Source organism: Trifolium pratense, linkage group LG3 (genome assembly GCF_020283565.1).
Source record: "Trifolium pratense cultivar HEN17-A07 linkage group LG3, ARS_RC_1.1, whole genome shotgun sequence".
Classification (NCBI taxonomy): domain Eukaryota; kingdom Viridiplantae; phylum Streptophyta; class Magnoliopsida; order Fabales; family Fabaceae; genus Trifolium; species Trifolium pratense.
Genome location: NC_060061.1, coordinates 20329468 through 20352001, shown reverse-complemented (window position 1 = coordinate 20352001; position 22534 = coordinate 20329468). Strand labels below are relative to the sequence as shown.

At 30.6% G+C, this 22534-nt stretch overlaps 1 protein-coding gene across 1 annotated transcript; it reads left to right on the top strand.

Annotated features, from left to right (window-relative positions):
- Window positions 1-697: 697 nt before the first annotated feature.
- On the top strand, window positions 698-9739 carry LOC123913742 (non-cyanogenic beta-glucosidase-like). The gene is made up of 13 exons (XM_045964585.1): window positions 698-901; window positions 1094-1163; window positions 3593-3651; window positions 5772-5847; window positions 5964-6041; window positions 6157-6244; window positions 6492-6738; window positions 6906-7027; window positions 7696-7913; window positions 8023-8054; window positions 8158-8260; window positions 8462-8570; window positions 9331-9739. Exons 1-13 carry the CDS (start codon window positions 707-709, stop codon window positions 9512-9514), a joined length of 1581 nt encoding a protein of 526 aa, XP_045820541.1. The 5' UTR covers window positions 698-706; the 3' UTR covers window positions 9515-9739.
- Window positions 9740-22534: the final 12795 nt, after the last annotated feature.

Below are 22534 nucleotides of genomic sequence, written 5' to 3'. Positions count from 1 at the left end.
TCAGTTCTTGACTTTCATTGCTAAAATAGTGATATAATATGATGGTAGTTCAATACGAATTACATATTTAATTTTTGTTGTTTTAATTGAACTAATGTTAATTAAATCATTTTCTCAATCGTAAAAATAAAAATGGTCATTAAAATTTAAATCATACTTCCAAATAGAGGTGTATGCTTTTTTTTAAACGGCAAATAATTTTATTAATAGATAAGAGGAGAAGTACATGAGGTACTCTACCCACTACGGCAGGAGAAATACATGTTGTACTTTACCTAAACAAAAGACTATCCAGTCGAATACATAGCATATAATCGGAAAAAATAGAGATGTATGTCTTTGTTAAAATTTTAAGTATTTTTAAAATAATAGTTTTTTTTATTTGAAAATAGCTAAATTTTATTGAACAAAACATATACAATGAAACTAAAAACAAGAGTCATTTCTATCCAGGACTTGCAAATTTTTTAAATAATAGTCTATCAGGCATTACTTGTAAAAATTATTCATATTAAAATTTGGCCACAAGAGTGTAGTTAAGAAATTTAAAATAAGAAAAAATATATAATTATCCTCCAATGAATAAATGACAGCCAAATATATTTAATCCATACACTATTTTATTTTTTGGTGTAGGGTAGGGGAACAGGATTTCCTTACTATATAAAGGGGTAGAGGTACTCACACCGATCAACACATTCAAAATATGGATTTCATTGTAACCATGTTTGTTCTCTTTGTTGTTAGCTCATTCACAGTTACTTCCACAAATGCAGTTGAAACAGTTGAGAAAGTTGAAGTCTCAAATCTTAAGGCCTCAAATGTTCTTGACATCGGTATCCTTAAAAGGGACGATTTTCCTGATGACTTTATCTTTGGGGCGGGTTCATCCGCATACCAAGTATGGTGATATTAATAATTATTTTATAATCGTTTAAAGTGAAATATGAGCTATATTTTTTGAGATTATAAGGTTAAGTTCTTACTGTTAAATCGACAACTATTGAACATTGCTTTTATTTTCATGTTTACTTGACTTGAGATTTTGTTAATTACTTTGTTGTGTTTGTGAAATGTACATACACATGTATAGGTTGAAGGTGCAGCAAACCAAGGTGGTAAAGGACCAAGTATTTGGGATACCTACACCAATGATCATCCAGGTTTCTTCCTTCACCATACAATTTTCAGTTTTAAAAATATACAAGTTTAAAGTTTTGAGGGTACATTTATAAATTAAAGAAGGGTCATATTAACTAGTCTTCTTAAAATTGACTACACAAATTCTAAATATCTCTTGCCATTAAAGAATTTCATTATATTTGGCAAACTTCCACAGCATATTCAAATGTGGAATTGACAAATATACTGTATAAAATCACTTGTATCACATCAAACATTTAAAACTAGTTATTAGTTAATTATGGGGAGATACATATGTCTAACCCAATTGCTAATAAAATGCATTTTTTGATACATAAGCGAAATAATAAAGTTATCATAAATTAACACACAAATGAAGAGCTAGAGTTTGAACTCTGGTCGTGACATCCGACCTAAAAATTTCAATATTTATACCAGTTGAACTTGAACTTTGGACTTGTAGACTAATAAAATACATTTTAATCTATTAAAAGTAAAATAAATTTAACCTTTTACAACCTTAACCATTCTCATTCAAGATTTGGGTAATTGGCACTTTAAAATTGCAAGCCTACTTTGAAAAGTTCATAAACGAAAAAGGAACAGGACTTTCATAAATTTTAAAAAATAATTTAATTAGTATGCATCATTAGGACAAATATATTTTACATTGCCAAATAATCATAAAATAATTTAAAATATTCAAATTAAACAATTTTAATGATGGTAGAAATTTACAATTGACACGGTGTAACAATCTTTAAAAATAAATTGGTTAAACATGATATCATGCGGTTGGTACGGGAGACTTAAAAATTTCATTGATAAAGAAATTAATGGTTTGATCCCCACCTTCAGATTTAAAATTAACAAGATTACTAAAATTTTCCGTTTCAAAAAATAAATGATAATATATATATATATATATATATATATATATATATGGGATGGATCAAATTACACCGGTGTAACATTTGAGTAATGTTACACCGCTCAATAACGCTTCAACAAATACAAATTTTACAAAATTCACCGTTGGATTGAAAATTTATATCATATAGATCATTCATGTTCAATTCTATAAAAATCTAAGGGCCCGTTTGGTGCACAGGATAAAAGACAGGATAGGATAACTGTATCATATCCTGCCGCAATCCAGTGTTTGGTGATACAGCAGGATATGATAAGTTAATCCTGAAGCTTATCCTATCCTGTCTCTCTAGTTATAATTCTTATCCTGAATTTGAGCTGGGTTACCAGCAGGATAGGATAAGAAAAAAAAATTATTGATTTATTTTATAAAATATATTTTAAAACACATAAAATAAAATTAATAAAATATAAATAATAAAATAATTAATTTTTAAATATATATGTGATTTTCTCACTGGAGTAATTTTGTAATTTATATATTCTAAAAAATCAAAATTTTACTAAAATTATAATATTTTAAAGTAAAATGATTATTGAAAAATTGACAAATAGGAAACTGATTTATATTTCTTATTTTAAAGTAAAATGATTATTATATAAAGTTATTTGATTACTTATTTATATTTTTTATTTATAAAATTTAAATATTACAAAATAATTTTAAAAAAATAACAATTGTTTTATAAGAGTAATTTTGTCTATTGAATATGTTATATATCTTATCATATTATTATGAGCAAGTATGTATTAAAAACAAAATATAATAGTTATCATGTTTGTTATCCTGTGTGCACCAAACACAGGATATGATAACTGAGTATAACTGTTATCCTGTTGTTATCATATCCTATCCTTATCCTGTTTTATATCCTATCCTGTCACTATGCTATCCTGCGCACCAAACGGGCCCTAAAATCATTTGATATGTTATTGAGATTGATCAAACTTAACGGTATTCAATAAAAACACATAAAGCGTTAATCTTGATCGGTCTCAATAACATATCAAACGATTTTAGAATTTTATAAAATTGAACATGGATGATCTAAATGATATAAACTTTCAATTCAACGGTGGATTTTGTAAAATTTGTATTCGTTGAAGCGTCATTGAGCGGTGTAACATTACTCAAATGTTACACCGGTGTAATTTGATCATTCCCCTATATATATATATATATATATATATATATATATATATATATATATATATATAATGTATAAATCAAAATAAAAGTAACATTTAAATTAAATTTGAAATTCAATAAAGCTTTTTTTTGTTAGTATATTACAATCTTGGGTTAGGTTTTCTTTTTTTGAACTGTTATGTTAGTTTTTCTCTTTGCTAGGACTTGAATGCTGAACCTCCAACTTCATAACTCTTAGCTCAACTAGCTTAAGCTACCTATCCCACCCGAAATTCAATAAAGCTTAAACATATAATTTTATCCTTCCTTATTTGATATAAATTGTATATATATACGTAATTTCTATACAATAAATGATTTGAAATGCAGAAAGAATAAAGGATGGAAGCAATGCAGACATCACCGTTGACCAATATCACCGTTACAAGGTACTCCCTCGATATATATGGTTAAGACACTCACCTTCAAATTAGAAGGTGTCTTTTAGTAAGCTACACCTTTGTTATTTGACAAAAATATCCAACTTTTTTTCTTAAACAACAAAAAAAGGAGGGGTATGACCGTAATTAACATATAATTATAAAAAATAAAAATCCCAATTTTTCGGAGCTACTTGCAATTTGTTTAGATCTTTTTCATTATCTCCGGCAAGTCCAAGGTTGACATAGAATTCATCTTTTGGAAGCTGCTCTTGATGTTTATCTTCAACACTTTAGTTTTTTTTTTTATAAGCAAAAAATGAATTATAAGGAGTATAAGGGGTACTCAACTCTTACAATTCAGAATAGATTACTTTAGATGCGTTGAAAACAATCTAAAGGATTATTACGTCATTCAGAAAAAACTAAAGTGTAGCTAAGGGAGAAGAAGAATTTGATGAAGTGGAAAATATAAGAAAATGTGAAGTGGGTTTTGATTGTGAAAGAGTTTGATGAAAGGGTTTGGATTGAGTTTGGAGATTTGGTAGAAGAAAAGCCATAACTTTTTAAATGCTACAATTGTTTTTCAAAGATATTATTAATTTTAGCTTTTTTGAGAGTTGAAATTAACCGATCTCAAAGATATTATTTTTTTTAGCTTTTTTGGTTCGGGGGCAACTCGAAGGGGTGGAGGAGAGGTGAGATAATATTTTAAATTTTATATGTTTGATTCAATATTTATGAGGGATGAGGAGGGCAGGGGAGTAAAATCCCTCCTAAACCCACTTTTTGCTTTCCCCCAAATTGGAAGGATTTGAAGGGGAGGGGAGGTAAGCTATTTAATACTTAATTAAAATGTCATAATTATCTTCATTTATTTATTTTAATTCCAAAATTATCCTCATGATCATCATCAATCACAGTATCACTTTGCCAATTTTTTTATTTTTTATAATCACTTCGCCAATCCTAATTATCCTTTTTTTCTTTTCCAAATCGTAATTTTAAATCTATTACATTGCTATTTTGTATATCAATTTGTTATTTTTTTAGAACAAGTTATGTATTCTGTTATTGTGTTTTAACTTTATTCTTTTACGATACAATTCTTTTTTTTTCTTTTTTCTTTACAAGTTATCAACTTATCATTATTTTTTACACCTTACATATAATTCTTATTAGGCTTAATTAGTAAAATGGTCCCTTAAATATATTTTTGGTTTCACATTGGTTCCTTAAAGAAAAAAAAAGGACCGAATAGGTCCCTTAAAGAAAAAAAAATGTCCGAATAGGTCCCTTAAAGACATTTCTGTTTATCAGTTTGGTCCCTTAAAAACATCTCTGTTAATCAGTTTGGTCCTCGAAAAAATGGACGGAAAAGACCAAACTGATTAACGAAGATGTCTTTAAGGGACCTATTCGAACCGTTTTTTTTCTTTAAGGGATTTATTCAGATCTTTTTTTCTTTAAGGGACCAATGTGAAACCAAAAATATCTTTAAGGGACTATTTACTAATTAAACCTTCTTATTATTTTTTTAATAATGCACACATTAATACACACAAACAATAATGTACCTATATTTTTTAACAGTACAATTTATTATAAGGATAAATTTGTAAATTAATTATAAAATTCCTCCCCTCCCTTCGTGAACCAAACACATATTTAGTTAAAATGTCTTCCTCCCCTTCCCACTTTTGAACCAAACACATAATAAATAAAATTCATTACCTCCCTTCCCATCTCCTCTATTAAAAACCCTCCCCTCCCCTCCACTCTTTTTGAACCAAACAATAAGTTCAAAAATAACACAAGCTAAACGGATCCTTGATAAAGGAGAGATGAAAGTCATTCAGACTCATACTCGACCTGGTTACTCGTCAGCTACCTAATGAGAGAAATAATTGATAATCTCCAAACAAATATTTTAAGATTTTTCTCTAACATGTAAGCATAAAATAATAATTGAGCCTCATAATGCTTTGAAATAACCTTAGAATAGAAAAATATGAATTGAAAATAATTCTTAATTTTGGCAGCGTGATAGTGTTTCATTCCATTCCATTTTAATTAATTTGATTTTATGAGTGTGAATTAAAACAAATATATTAAATTTATTACTATAGGAAGATGTTGAGATTGTGAAGGATCAAAATATGGATTCGTATAGATTCTCAATCTCTTGGCCAAGAATACTTCCAAGTAAGTCAAACTTTGATCATCGACAATTTTGTAACACAATGTTTTCTCGTATTTGGATTCCATATATATATGTAACCATTTGAACATCATTTCTTTTTATTACTTTGTACCAATAGAGGGAAGGTTGAGTGGAGGCATAAATCAAGAAGGGATCACATATTACCACAACCTCATCGATGAACTATTGAAGAAGGGTAATTAACATTCAAAATTCACAGTCCCAAAATATTATTTATCATATTAATTTTAATAATCAAGTTGTTATTAGTAAAAATGACTTAATTTTAATAATTTATCGTAAAATTGCAGATATAACACCATTTGTAACTCTTTTCCACTGGGATCTTCCCCAAGTCTTAGAAACTGAGTATGGTGGTTTCTTAAGTCCCCAAATAATGTGAGTCTTAATATTATAAATTTTGCTTTTAATGACCAATTAATTTTTCGGTCACTATAGCATTAAAATTGGCCTATATGCAATTTAATAACCAAATTGAAGATCAATTTATATCAGTCAATAATGCAATAGTAACTAGTTGTTGGCGACAAAAATATTTCTATTTTATAATCGATTTCCTAGCATAATAATTTAATATGTAGATAACGATAATATTAGTTTGGTTAATTCCATATTAATGTTTCAGAGATGATTTTCACGACTATGCGGATCTTTGTTTCAAGGAATTTGGAAATAAAGTGATATATTGGGTTACATTGAACGAGCCTCAGATGTTTACCAAAGGTGGATATGCACTTGGAACATATGCACCAGGTCGATGTTCAAATCCTCCGTGTCAGGATGGTAATTCTGGCACAGAACCTTATAAAGTGACACACAATCTAATTCTTGCTCATACAAAAGTTGTACATTTATATAAGTCAACATATCAGGTTGGTTTCTTTATTATATCAACTTCAAACCATCTCTAGCTTAATTTTTTTTAATATATTAACTTTTTAAAAAGTCAATTTAAAAAATAATAATAATCTTAGAATGGATGTCTTGTTACTATTAAATAGTTTTTATTTTTAAGTAACATAGTATATGATATGTACAGAAGAAACATCAAAAGGGAAAGATCGGCATAACGTTGAACACTAACTGGTACATGCCATTTGGAGACAATAACATACCAGATAAAAAGGCTGCCGATAGAGCACTTGACTTCCAATTTGGATGGTAACTAATTAATACTCCCTCCGGTCCTTTTTATAAGGAACACTTAGGAAAAAAAATTTAGTCCTTTTTTATAAGAAACTTTGACCAATTTTCAAATGTTTTAAATGTTCAATTTCACTTATGCCCTTATTTATTATGAGAGAGAATTTAAAAATAATTAAGTTAAAGAGTAATTAATTAAGGGTATACATGGAATAAATTTAAATTTGTAAGAGTATTAAATGAAAATAACTATGTTAAATGTGTTTCATTGGTCTATGTGATTTTTTCAAAGTCTTCCTTATAAAAAGGACCGGAGGAATTACTTAAGCATTCCCCTTGTTTCAATCTCAAAGGTAATTATATCTACACTAAATCTACATAATGAGAGACCACTAAAAATGAATTAAGCAAATGTCATATTAACCAATTGTACAAATATTAGTGATAAATTTAAATTGCGTGGTTGAAAAAAAGTTCAGTTGAAAGGGGAAAATTTAAATTGCATGTCCTACAAGATTTTTGATAGAGATTAGTCATTTTTAAACATTTGTGAAAATTTTGTAACTATATTATAGTAACAAAAAAAAATCATATATGTTAATGAGAATAATTAAGGACAAATAAAGAGTAAACAAAATATAACAAAAAAAAAAAAAATCATTTTTTATTTGTTTGATTGGTTTTAGGTATATGGAACCCTTAACAACCGGAGATTATTCTAAAAGCATGCGAGCCATAGTGAAAGATCGATTGCCTAAGTTCACTGAATTGCAATCAAGGGAAGTCAACGGTTCATTTGATTTTATTGGTATAAACTATTACACTTCTAACTATGTTAAAAATACTCCTCTGCAAGACAATGCCAAACCAAGTTACACAACAGATCCTATGACCGAGTTATCATGTAAGGACACTTACCTAATCTACTTGTTATTTATTTATTTATTTTTTTTTTTTTTTATTATTACAATAAATTGAATCTCACAATTTTGTCTTTATTTTCACAATTGCAGTTAATAAAAATGGGATACCCCTAGGACCAAGGGTAAGTGTTTTGTAACTTAAAATAATTTTGTTTTTCTTGAAACGAATTATGTGTTTTACAATTAGAGGACATTGTAAATAATAAATATTTATAATTGTTTCAGGCTGCTGCAGTTTGGTTATACGTTTATCCAAAGGGACTTCGGGATCTTTTGATTCACATTAAGGATAAATATAATAATCCTGCGGTTTACATCACTGAAAATGGTAAATATAGAAATAACTCATCAATTTTCTTGAATGTCGTCTTAGTTAATCGAAACAATTCCTTTTCAAAAAATAAAAATTAATTGAACAATCATATTATATAAAGTTTAAATGACATTTTTCATATCCTAACTTATTTGAAAGAATATGTATATGACATTTTTGTTTGTTTACTATATCCCTCATTAATTTATTGTATAGGTATGAATGAATTGAACGATCCAACACTGTCATTAGAAGAAGCTATTCTAGATACTTACAGAATCGATTATTATTATCGTCATTTCCACTACATTCATTCTGCCATCAAGTGAGTTATTGCTATTATCCCAACTCATGATCCTTTTGATTGTATTATTGTTATTCTAGCTTCTTTTGTTGGTCTAGTATTTTTGTATCTAGACACACACACATAAGTGTGGAGAAATGAGGAATTTAAAGCTTCAACTCCGGCCTTTCAATAATATCCCCAATACTTACCAACTAAGGTACAAAGAATGATTCTAAATCCTCCCATACAATATTCTAAATTGTACAAATAATAACTTAGGCTAAAAATTGTAAAAATAAAATACACTTAGGCTATATTTTTTCCAATTCAACTAGTGGCTAAAATTTCACTTTTAAGGTGAATAAGTGGAGTGTTCGAAATTCGAACTCCGACTTCAACATATAAAATGTGATGTCTTTACTAACCGAGTTATGGTAACGGGTTAGACTAAAACTGAAAAAAAAAAAAAAAATTAACTTGGGCTGAACAAGATTATTGAAAAATTATTTTTGCTTATAAAAAAAAAATTATTGAAAAATTAACTGAGTTTGATTAAAGCATAATCCAACCCCTTTTCTTGGAAAAACGTCTTCTAATTATTGAAAAAAGAAAGTATTTACATATTAATCTAGTAATTTTTTTTTTTATAAAGTAACAACAAGATTATTACTATTTTATTTTTTACTACTAAAGGATTTTTTACTATGCTACAAATTAAATTATGAAATTTGATTTTTTTTTTTAAAAAGGGTGAATTTTTATTATTTTCTTGGCTTTTTTCGATAAAATTTTTTTGCAGGAGCGGCTCGAATGTAAAGGGATTTTTTGCATGGTCACTTTTGGACTCTTTTGAATGGGTTGATGGCTTTACTTCTCGTTTTGGATTAATCTTTGTAGATTACAAAAATGGATTGAAAAGACACCCTAAGCTTTCTGCCCAATGGCTCAAGAACTTTCTCCATATACCTGGCTGGCTGGGTTGATTTCGTTTGATGCTGGTGTGGTGCACATCCTAAATAAATGTGGTTAATCATAATTAACAGCTTTATAGTACTCACTATTCGATATAAATTTAGGCTGTTATATTTCGATTATACGCATACATGTAATAATAAGTGCCTTATTGCACCAGAAGCTATATGATCATATATTATTCCATTATGTATCATTTTGATTTCATTAATAATAAAACTCTTATCTTTTCAAAATATGTGAATGATCCAACATTTGTTAAAATTTGTATTAATTAGTTTTTTTTTATAAGCAAAATATATTATAAAAGAGTACACGGGGTACTCAATCCCTTACAATAAGAGTACAAAATCAAGTGTTTTGAATACATGACAAGGGATCTAAACACTAACTAGAAAAAGGATAACAAGCTTTACAACCATAACAATTAGAAAACCACACCCAAGAAGTAAGCTTGATTTCTTCCAATAACGACGATGCATCCGGTATGACACCTTTGAAAATAACATGATAACGAAGTTTCCACATATTCCAAGTGGTTGCCAACCAAACCAAGTGACGGACGCGCCCTTTGTCTTTCACTTTAAACAAGTCACCAAACAACAAAAAGTGATTCCTTCCTTCAATCCCAAAGGTAAAGACTTGCCTAACCAATTAAGAACATTGCTCCACGCTCCTTTGCTAAAAGAGCACGAAAAGAAGAGGTGTGCAGCATCCTCAAGATACCTCTACGATTAAGTGTCACCCTTGTTGGAAATTTGTTTAGCAGTAACCGCCAACCGAAAACATTGATTTTCGAAGGAACATCGGTTCTCCATAACCTTTTAATGGCTTCTAACACATTATCCTCCAAAAAGCTCGACCTAACTTGACACTTGTAAGCTAGTGTAACAAGATTTTACCGAAAATACCCTGTTAGTATCCAGTATCCAACGTCAATGATCTGGATCAGTAAGATTTAATGAAAAACCGTCGAACAATCATTGAAGGTTTAACACCTGCTGCACTTCATTCGCTTCCAAGGGTATTGATTGTAAAGAACCAAAACATAAGCACCTCAAGTCAAGCCCAAATTGTGGCAATTGACAAAGTCAAACATTACAAGAAATCATGGAATGAATTCAAACCGTTGGAAGAAAATCTTCTTAAATGGTCAGCATTAATTCATGGAGTAAAACAAAATCAATCATGTCCAACTATGATTTGTTTAGAACCTTAATTCATGCTAATATACTTTCCTTTCCTAACACACTAAAAGTATACGTTGGAGTTTATTGTATAAGTACAAACATGCTTTTGTAAAGTTGTAACAATATAGAAATATAAATCATATATTACTTATCAATCAATATTATTATTATAATAGTGTTCCTTCATTTTCATTATTGATGACTATTTTGCAAGTGTACAAAATCGTTCAAGTAATAAAGTAGTAAGTAAGATTGTCTCCATAGGGATTGTGTGTGCAAAGGGGGGGGGGGGGGGGGGGGGGTTCAAGTCTGTTTGTATCAAAAGCATAAAAGAAACACTACAAGAAGGATAGTTAGTTGTTTCGAATCCCTTCTGTTTCCCTACTTGTTAACCTGTTATTATATATCACAATTCAAATTAAGTTTCGTTCATTAGGATGAATTATTCTTTAAGTTAGTAATAATCACTCCTGTGTCTTATATTACCCTATTCACTATTAACAATCACTAAAGAAATTATGAAAGCATTAAAAAACGTTAATTCAAAAGTCACAACCGCAAACTACATATCCCTACAATAGCCGCAAGTTGTGTATCCCTACAATAACCCTGTTAATAATTATCGTCAATTCGAATATTAAAATAATCTCCCGAAAACAATCGATATCTAGATCAATTTCACTAATACGTATACTAATGAAAAACATTAACCATAGATGATAATTAAATAATTAATAAGGACGGAATTTCCATAATATAATAACCAATTACATGATCAAGTAGTTCTAGGGAAGTTCATCTACTCAACCTAACCTAAGGAAATTAGTTACTCATAAGCATAATTATAACAAAACAATTAGAAAATTACACATACGAAATAACCTCGTTGAAGCGCGAGGAAAACTACTCCCGATGATGGGAGATTGCCTTCCTAGAGAGCTTTTGGCTCTCGTTCCTTCTCCTCCTTTGCTCCTTAGAGACTTGTAGTTCTCTAAACTTCTGAATGAATAATTGTGAAGGAGGAAAACTCTATTTATAGTTTTTTTTGGTACATAACATATTAAATTTATTGGAAAGAGAAAGTGTGTGTAAAAAAATAAGAATTTATTGGTGGATTAAAATAAGTGTATAATATAGGAAGATAAATTGCAGAAATACACTTTGTTAATTTTGTGTTACTATTCTAAAAAGACACTTAAAAAAAAGGAACGGATGGAGTAATATTTTTCATTCCTACTTTCTTTTTCACTTCTCTTCCATCACCACACTATTCCATTCACCTTTACTTCTTTATCACGTTATTTTTATATTGCTATTGTTATATTATTAGTCCATTTAATTGCACTTTTGTCTCTTAATTATGATACTGTGATTTTGATCTTTTTATATTTTTCCTCTTTGTTATTAGGTAGTCCTCTCAATAAATTTCTTCACATTAACACTATGGTGCTTGATTTTTGACGTGAGATTCCTTTAAATTTATAAAAATAGTTCTTGGATGCAATGTTATTTGGGTGCTGACAAATTAATGATGAAAACTTACCTATCCATGAGATGTTCTCAATAGTAAATTCATTGAAACCAACATACAAGAAGCTTAGGTTCGCAAGATTTGCCAAACAAATTTGTTATATCGAAAGTTTATTTTCTTGAGTTGTGTGAGGTTGCCAATCGAAGAAGGAATATAACCAGAAAAATGGCAATTTGGAATTGTCAGTGCATATAAAGAATTAAGATTTCCAATGGAAACTGGTAATGTGCCATAAAAACCTGTTACATCAAGTGCTAATATGGTGAGTGAACTTGAATGAAACTCAGGCAACCTACCATTGAGATTTGGATTATATCTCAAATTCAAAATTTTCAAGTTTGGAAGATGAAATACTCCAATTGGATATTCACCATATAAGTCCGAATTTTGAAAACTCGAAACTCGCAATGAGGTTAGATTTGTGAGTCTCTCAGGTAAAGTAGATGAAATAGTCACAAGAGGGGTGATTCTGTATCAAAATCGATCATAAATCACATCTCTCTAATAGATGAACCAAGAAAAAAAAAACAAAAGAAAAATTAGGGTGAATGTGAATGATTAACATTTGTTAAATTGTATCAGTATTTTAATTTTAATTTTTTTTTTGAATTCAAACTACTAGTGATTTCAACTAGACATAATATATAGAACATTATCTTCAACCAATCAAACTACTAGTAATTTTTTTAAAATCACAATTATACACATGACAAATTGTTGCCAATAAAAAATTTAAATTAACTATTATCATGGAAATTGCGACGGAAATGCCAGTACCTTATAAACTGTTGTTCGCTTTATTAATTGTATGACTTTGCGGCATTTCTCTTCAAACCCTCGTGGCTCAGGTTTGAAAAAAAAAAAAAACGCAACACATTTCATTTTTCCCTTTCCTCTTTTTGCAATCACAAGTCTCAAGTTTCGACTCATCATTCATAATCGTTCAGTCCTTTTTTCCCTCTTCTTTTCTTAGATCTGAAAAAATTAAGTCTCCTTTTTCTTTGAAAATTGTTCCACCCTAGTTTCATTTCAGCAAAGTTAATTTGATTCAAAATTGTTCACTCATTTTGAAAATCGGTCAACTTCAAAACTGTTCAATTTCGATTCAGTCAACTCTCACTCATAATCGTTCAGTTAAGATGTGGATATGGAAGTCTGAAAATCGTTCAACCCTAGTTTCATTTTAGCAAAGGTTCGATTCAGTTCAACTTCCGAATTGTTCAACTTCGACTCTGTTCTGTCATTCAGAAAAGTAAGCTTCAGATTCTCCTCAGATTATTCCTTCAGCTTCAATCAACCATCATTCAACCTTCATGTTCAGCTTCTCATTTTATTACCGTTAACTTTTTTATTTATTGTTTCCTGTTTTTTCATCATTTGGTTTCTTAAATTGGTAATTAGATATTTGAAATATTTAAGAATTATTTAGGTATTTCATATATATATTTATGTAATTTTATCTGAGCTCAATAGGGAAAACAAGGTAAAATGGTAGGTTAATGTTACTTAAGTCCTTAATCACAGAGTCCACTTAAGACACACTAATGTTATTTAATCCTTAATCACAAATTGATCTTAGTTATCTTTTACGAAGCTATTTGATTGACCATAATAAGTTGTTTGAAGTTGATTTATTGATCTTAGTTAACTTTTAGGAAGGTGTTTGATTATGCATCTAGTTTTTAATTATGCTTATTTTCACCTCATAATAATAGTTTTGAAGTAATGGATAAGTAGTAGAGTACAAATTAAATTATTTTTAACCAAACTACTTAATAGAATAACCAAAATAAACCGGATTTAGTCCTTAAGTTTATTTTAGGTTTCAACTTAGTCCCTTATATTTAAAAAGTTTCAAGTTAGTCCTTTTATAGACAAATTTCTAATTAAATTGTCCACGTAACTAACATTATTGCATATAAGTGGACAACTTACACTACTAGAAAAACTGGATTTAGAATCTGCCTTAAGCCCACGCTAAAGGCTAAACTACGTCCGCTATAAGCCATCCAACTTTATATTATCCGACTCTATATTAGAGTTGGCCGAGCCGAGTCTAACTCCGACTCTATTGTTGGCTGACGCTTTATATGTGAATCTCAAAAAAGTCAACCAAGTGATATAGCATCGGTCTTTCCGACTCTAAAGTCAACTTTTTAAAGTAAACAATATAATACAAGTTGACGCTAAAATGCAATATTTTGGTTCAAAATTTGCTCTTTTTAACAAACAAGGGATGACAACAACACAATCATCGCATTAACTTAAACAAAATGAAACTACTAATAGCCTAATACACCAACGTAAAAAAGTATGAATAAATAAAGCTTATTTCAAATGAATGTAAATTGTCTTCAAATTAGAAAAACTAAATAATTTAAATAAACAGCAACATAAGAAGACAATGAATGGTTTCATTAAAAAAAAAAAACAGATTTATATTTTTCACTAAAACCCTAGCAATAGAGTTTACTAACCAATAAATAGCTAAGATAAAGGATGTTTGAATCAGAAGACTTTTTTACCAAAAGGGTGTATTTTTTACATGATATTACCAAACTAGTGCAGTTTTTTCAAAATTTACCAAAAGGGTGTAAGTCGTCGTTGCCATGTACGACTTACACCCCACTCAATTTTATTTTTTTTAGCTTATAAGCAAAGTTGTGGATGACAGTCACGACTTTGATTTTTTTCCATATTTTAATGAAAGTCGTCACTACCATTGACGACTTTCAATTTTTAAATTTTTTTTTATGAAAAATAGGGTAAGTCGTATATAAGAAGGACGATTTACTTTTTTTTTTTAAAAAAAAAAAACTAAGAGAATAATAGATATAAACATTACAAACATTAATAATTTTTAATACATATATTTAAACATTTACTCTTTATTGGGACAATTAGTTCTTTTATGTCCCTCAGTGCCACGTAAACCACATTTTTTTTATTGTATCAGATGCATATCATGCTTCAACTTCAATGCTAAGTCTTATATATATATATATATATATATATATATATATATATATATATATATATATATATATATATATATATATATATATATATATATAGGCTTAATTAATAAAATAGTCCCTTAAAGACATTTTTGGTTTCACATAGGTTCCTTAAAGAAAAAAAGGTCCGAATAGGTCCCTTAAAGAAAAAAAAGTCCGAATAGGTCCCTTAAAGACATCTCCGTTAATCAGTTTGGTCATTTCCGTCCATTTTTTCAAGGACCAAACTGATTAACGGATATGTCTTTAAGGGACCAAACTGATTAATGAAGATGTCTTTAAGGGACCTATTCGGACCTTTTTTTCTTTAAGGGACCTATTTGGTCCTTTTTTTCTTTAAGGGACCAATGTGAAACCAAAAATATCTTTAAGGGACCATTTTACTAATATATATATATATACACACACGTACATACCACACACGACTTCAATGCTAAGTCTTAGAATTATTATTTTTCATTTTGTCCACTTAATTAACTTATATATGGAACACATTGGACCAGGGCCTATTGATGGCTCATTGTTGAGATTGCAACAACATCACAGATCAACTTCAGTGTGGGATGGTAACATTGAAAATGTGATCCATCCTAGATATAATGTTTTCATTACTGGTGAATTAGATGATAGAGTAGTTAATTAACTTAATAAAGCAAGCAGGTTTGGTCCAACTTTATCAATTAAACAAATACCCATCAATGCTCATCTCATCACGGCATTGGTTGAACGATGGAGATCGGAAACATACACTTTTCACTTTTCATCCGGAGAAGCCACCATTACACTAGAAGATGTGTGGCTCCAACTTGGTGTTCTCGTTGATGGAGATGATGTCACCGGTGTTTCATCTCGTAATTGGAGAGTCGATTGCGAGGAATTATTGGGAAAAGTCCCACCTCAATTTAAAGGAGGTTGTATAAATTTAAGTTGGCTAGACACTGAATTCAACCATATACTTGATGAGGAGACTGAAGTTATCATTGCACAACATGCTAGAGCACATATCATTAGGATGATTGGTGGTTTGTTGATGCCGGACACATCAGGTGCACGAGTGCACTTGTTGTATTTGTTGTTACTACGCTACCTTTCAGATTCAAATAAGTTTAGTTGGGGCTCTACTGTCCTTGCGTGCTTGTTTCGTGGATTGGATTGAGCAACTAGTCCCGACCAACAAGACATGGTGTTGGGGTTGATTGCAATGTAAGTTCCATATTGCTAATGAAGAAGAAAAAAAAGATCAAAGAAATTATATTGAAGAAGTCCCACATCGCTTAGAATTGTGAAGCAAGGGGGAAATCAAAGCTATATAATGGACCTAAGTTCTTTGTTTGTAATTGCACCAAGTAGTAACACTTGTAAACACTTTAAGAGTATTTGAGATGTAGTTCAAATATTTACTTTGGAGAGTGTGGGTGTATTGGGGCATGGGGTGATTGAGAGTGAAATCTATGTGTTGTAACAATTTTCACATAGTGTTTATTTTCTGGTTGTCGGTTTTGACAACGACCGTGATTTTTTCTCCGATTTGGAGTTTCCACGTTATATTCTTGTGTTGTTGATTGCGTTCTTTTATTTTCTCTATGCCGGTTTTTCCCAATAACTGGTATCAGAGCTCTTGGTTTGATTCAGGAGGAGGGAGTTCCGCTGTGAAGTTTAGGCTAGAGAAAATTGATGTTTAGCTTGTAGAAAATCAAGTCAAGGATGTGTTGATGCAATCAGGGTTACACAAGGTCAGCTTGGAGAGGCGGTGGTAATAATACTCAACATCAGCCTGGAGAGGCGGTGATAATAATACTCAACATCAGTCTGAAGAGGCGGTGATAAGAATACTCGGGTTACGTCTGAAACAACAACTTATTATGATGCAGAGGTGCTAGTGGAAGTTGGGAATTGGTGGAGTGTTGAGTCATGGACTTTGGAAGCTCCTATCACATGTATTTGAAGAAGAAATACTTTTGAATCCCTAGAGCTAGTTGAAGGTGGAGTTGTTCATCTTGGTGACGGAAAGCTTGTAAGGTTCAAGGTATGGGTGAGTTTCTTTTAACATAATAATGCGAGGTATTTTCTTGAACTTTGATGCATAGATAGTAGGTAGATACTTGTTAGATAGTTCTACTATTATTGGTTATGCATCTGTTACTAGTGGTGATTCTCATGTTTTGGTTAAGTTGTGGATCTTCGGGTGGATACTTGTTGTGGATACTTGTTAGGTGATGTAACTAAACTGGAATTGTTGGAGCCTAACAATGGCCTGAAGGTGGTTTCATGGATGTTTGAAGTTGTTCAAGTGACACATGGGCATCGGTTGACATGGATGCAAGGTGTGTGATGATAGCGTGCGGGCATTGGTTGGCATTGATGCAAGGTACGCGGTTATCTCGATGGCTGATGAACTTCCAGAGAAAGCCAACATGGAAGTTGCACCATAAATTTTCAGCGAGGTTTCGAGATGAAATTCTTGGGATGGCTTGGTTCCAAGTGAAGAAAAATCTTGGGATGATTTAGTTTCAAGTGAAGAAAATTCTTGGGATGGTTTAGTTCCAAGTGGAGTGTACTCTTTATGGTGGAGTATGATAATTTAATTTGTCGGTATAGACAATGAGAATTATGATTGTCGGTGAAGACAATGATTGTCGGTATAGACAATGGAAACAGAAGATAATGATTGTCGGTGTAGACAATGAAGATTGAAGACCATTACAATCAAGGTGGAGATTGTTGGGGTTGATTGCAATGTAAGTTCCATATTGCTAATGAAGAAGAAAAAAAAGGTCAAAGAAATTATATTGAAGAAGTCCCACATCGCTTAGAATTGTGAAGCAAGGGGAAAATCAAAGTTATATAATGGACCTAAGTTCTTTGTTTGTAATTGCACCAAGAAGTAACACTTGTAAACACTTTAAGTTTATATTTGTGTCTTTTTTGCTTTTCTCTTATGCTCTTGTTTAAGAGTATTTGAGATGTAGTTCAAATATTTACTTTGGAGAGTGTGGGTGTATTGGGGCATGGGGTGATTGAGAGTGAAATCTATGTGCTGTAACAATTTTCACATAGTGTTTATTTTCTGGTTGTCGGTTTTGACAACGACCGTGGTTTTTTCTCCGATTTGGAGTTTCCACGTTATATTCTTGTGTTGTTGATTGCGTTCTTTTATTTTCTCTATGCCGGTTTTTCCCAACACATGGATGGGTGTTTACTACTACTTCAATCATGGGCTTGGGACCGAATTCCCTCTATTTCACCACGTATACATCATATACCGGACATAGAGGTCGAACAAGTAGGGGTGTGCATGGTCGGTTTTTCTCCAAAACCAAAACCAAACCATTTATAAACCATTTTTTTGGATTAATATCCATAACCAAATCCACATTTTATTTAAAACCGGTTATCAAACTAGTTATAAATATGATTATGGTTACGTAACCGGTTAAATTTGTAAATCCAATTTTTAAATTGGTTATTTATCAAATTTAGTTTAAAACCGGATATTTCTTAAATTCAATTTTAAATCTAGTTACTAGTTATTTTTTGGTTTGGGACCAATTATCCTCCAAATTCATTTTTTTTTCTTTATTAAATCTCTTCACGTGCTTATTGTCAAAAAAAAAATTTAAAAAAAAAATGCATATAAAAAAATATAAATGCAAATTTTTTTAAAAAATAAAAAAGAAGGAAGGAATATATAAAAATATAAATATATAAACTGGGAAAAATATATAAATATAATGATGAAAAAAAAACTGAAACACCAAAACGGAGAAAGAAAGAACGGGGATCGCCGTTGCGGCGCCGGCCACGACCGCCGTGAGCGCTATGTTCATCTTTTTCGGCATAGTTGCGCCTCCACCGTCTCATTCTCTCTCTCTCTCTCTCTCACTCTGCGTGTGTTTCTTCCTCTCTAGTATTTCAGATCTGCGTTTTGTACATGATTGGAAATCGAATCGAAGAAGAATATGAAAGGGATGGAAGCTTGCCGCCGTGACTCCGGCCACGTCCGTCGGCGCGTTTTGATCACTTTCCGTTCTCCTTCACTCTCTTGCTCTCACTTTCTCTCTGTTTCTCTCTCCCTCTCTCTCTGTCTCTCTAATTTTGCAGGTTATATCAATTTTTTGTTGTGTATTTTCAAATCTCATGGAATGAATCTATATTTTTTTTCCAATTTTGTGAAATCTCCAAATGAATGAAATTGGGGTTGTTGATTTTGATTTATGCAGATAACATTAACAGAGAATAAACTAAGATATTGGTTTATTGATTTTTTTTAAAAAAAAATAATAAAATTGGTTTTGGATATGGATATCCGGTTAAATAATCGGTTTTCATATTTGGATAACCAACCATATGTAAATGGATTGGTTAAATTTCATTTTAGAATTAACTGGATTTTTAAGATTGGATTTGGATGTGGTTGTGGATTTTGCATTATAACCGATTATTCTGTGCACCCCTACGAACAAGGATTATCATGACCACTTTTGTTAAGGTTTGTTAATGAATTTACTTTTCAATATTTTAAACTTATTCAATTTATAACGACAACCTTGTTCTTTTTAATATAAATATCAGGTGGTCTCGTCCTATGAACACAACTAACACTTCTGGCCACTCAATTAAAAAAATTAGGATAATATTCGACAGATTATCGCATAATGAGGTTTTTTTTTTCTTTAAAAAAATATTTAATACATCTACTCACTTTTAATTTAAAAATAATATACCAAAAGTAAGACAATTGTTTTAATCTGGTGCGGTTTGTGATCGCGATTTAAGTGCGTGACTGTAAGTATACAGTCTTGTTACGTAGTTTTAAAAGATTATCGAACCCAAAAGACCAATAGTCGAACTACCGTTATCTAATGTTACTTTGTAAATCTAAGGCTATAATTTAAATAGGGGTTTTTATGAAACTAATTTGTTTTATATCCTCAATTGAATTAAAATTGAAGTCTCTTATTTTTCCGCTGCATAAATTATTTATTTATTAGATTGAGTTGACTGTTTGACACTAATAATCTCTTATGAGTTGATTGTTTAGCAGTAATGATCTCTCTCCTCAAATACTATTTTGCCGCATTGAATGAACCAAAATATGTTGAGAATGCGAATTAAAATAATGAATGATCAGTTTAGATGCATTTAAATAATGCATATTTTTACTGAGTCGTGTTCTGACAAGAGATATTGATTCCTATGCAAGAGATTTCATGCATTATTGATAGGCCGTTACCATCAAAGTGGGACCGCTTATATTATTGATTTGATGAAATTTTCTTTGTAGCTTGAGGAATGTTTTTAATTGTGACGTGTGATTTTCTGCCTAAAGGTGATGATTATATGTTATAATTAAAAATTAATTTAAGATGAAGTTATTGGAGGATGTATTGATCGGAGGAATTTTCCTGCCTAAAGGTGACAAATTTCAAAGTTCAATGTATACTCATTGATTAACTCATCTGAGGTTTTTACTAAGATTCTGACCTTAGTTGGTGCATTCTGCCTAAAGGCGATTGTACTATTATATTGGCCTCGTTATGATAACTCTAATACAATTTGGTTTTGATTCAAAAATGAATTTCTCCAGTTATGTTTCCATTGAAATGTTGAGCATCAAAAATCACTTGATTAGTGGGAGATAACTTATATTCTTTTAATATGCTTGATTAGTGGGAGTTTAAAATTTTATATTAACCCCTTCATAATGTTGAAATTATTTTAATCAAATATAAATAAATATTATAGCTGAGTGTTGTTGGGATCACTATGCCGGTGATCAACACTATTTTGGAGCTGAGGCATTATGTGTAAATATAAATAAATATTATAGCTTAGTGTTGTTGGAATCACTATGCCGGTAATCAACACTATTTTGGAGCTAAGACATATTATGTGTAAACATAAATAAATTTAAGTTCAGTGTTGTCGGGATCACTTAGCCGGTGATCAACGCTATTTTGGAGCTGAGGCATTATGGTATCTTAAGGACCATTGAATTTCTCTGGCTTTAATGCATTTGAGAGAAATTGAGGAATGACAAAGAAAATGATAGTATGGTTGAGATCACAGACATATCATTTTCTCGCTACACTCAGTGGCGGCTTAACTACATGTGCGAGATGTGCGACGGCATTGGGCCTCAAAATTTTGAGGGCCTCAACTCAAAATTTTGAGGTCATATAATATTAATTATATATTATTTATACCTATAAAATATCAGATGTATATTAATAGATTAATTTTTAGGCCCTAACATAATAGTTATATATTGTTAATGTTCATAAAATATCATGAGTATCAATATATTTTGTATTTCTTGTCCATTTGATTTAATGCAATTGGTTTAATATTGATAATTTATATGTTTGCAAGAATAAAATTGATTTTTTTATATATATTATATGCAATTTAAATTGACAAAAAGCTTTTTTTTTAAAAAATTATATTTTTTTTATTAAGGGTCCACTTTTATATTTTGCACAGAGCCTCCTAAAACTCGGAGACGCCCCTGGCTACACTCTACACAAATGACTAGTCGACGGAGTTTGGTGCTATTTGTAACCATGGAAGGTGTTGTATCGATAATGATATAATTACCGCTATGATTCGATATCATTTAACTTTGTTGGACGAAGTCTTAATTAGGTGTTGCATCTTGGGATCAATGTGGCCACGTTAAAATATGTTATCAACCCGAGAGTCGTTTTCGAAATGTTTTCTAATATTAGAATATTTTCTAATATTTTGTGGGCTGCGATCAATTTTGGGTTTTGGTTTTAATAAAAGGGTTGATGTTATTGTGATGCAATTAATAATGCTTAAGCCCGATAATTGTGATCAAGAATAATGGGCTTTGGATACTTATTCTGATTTGTGTAGAAACAAAGTGTAGGCCCAACCTTTAGGGTCCATGATGGGTGGTATTAGGGTTGAAATCTTTTATATATAAAGTTGGCTAAGTTTCATTTTCCGTCACACACAGAAAAACAACAGTAAGCTCATTTGTGGTTTTCCCCATCAAAAACCTCAAAGACTGGAGCATGTGATAAGCAAAGGGAGACCTTGTCTAACATATCGGTGATTCTGATATCTGCTATTCCAGTAAACATGATCGTTGATTCACAAGTAAATGTGTTATAATTTCATATAATATATCGATCTCTAATTATTAAATTTTACAAAATAACCAACAAATCAAAAATAAGAAACAAAGGAAGGAAGAAGGAAAATGAGAAAGAAGATCTTCATTTCCCCTTTTATTGTCCATTCTGTATTGATATTATAACACCCTGT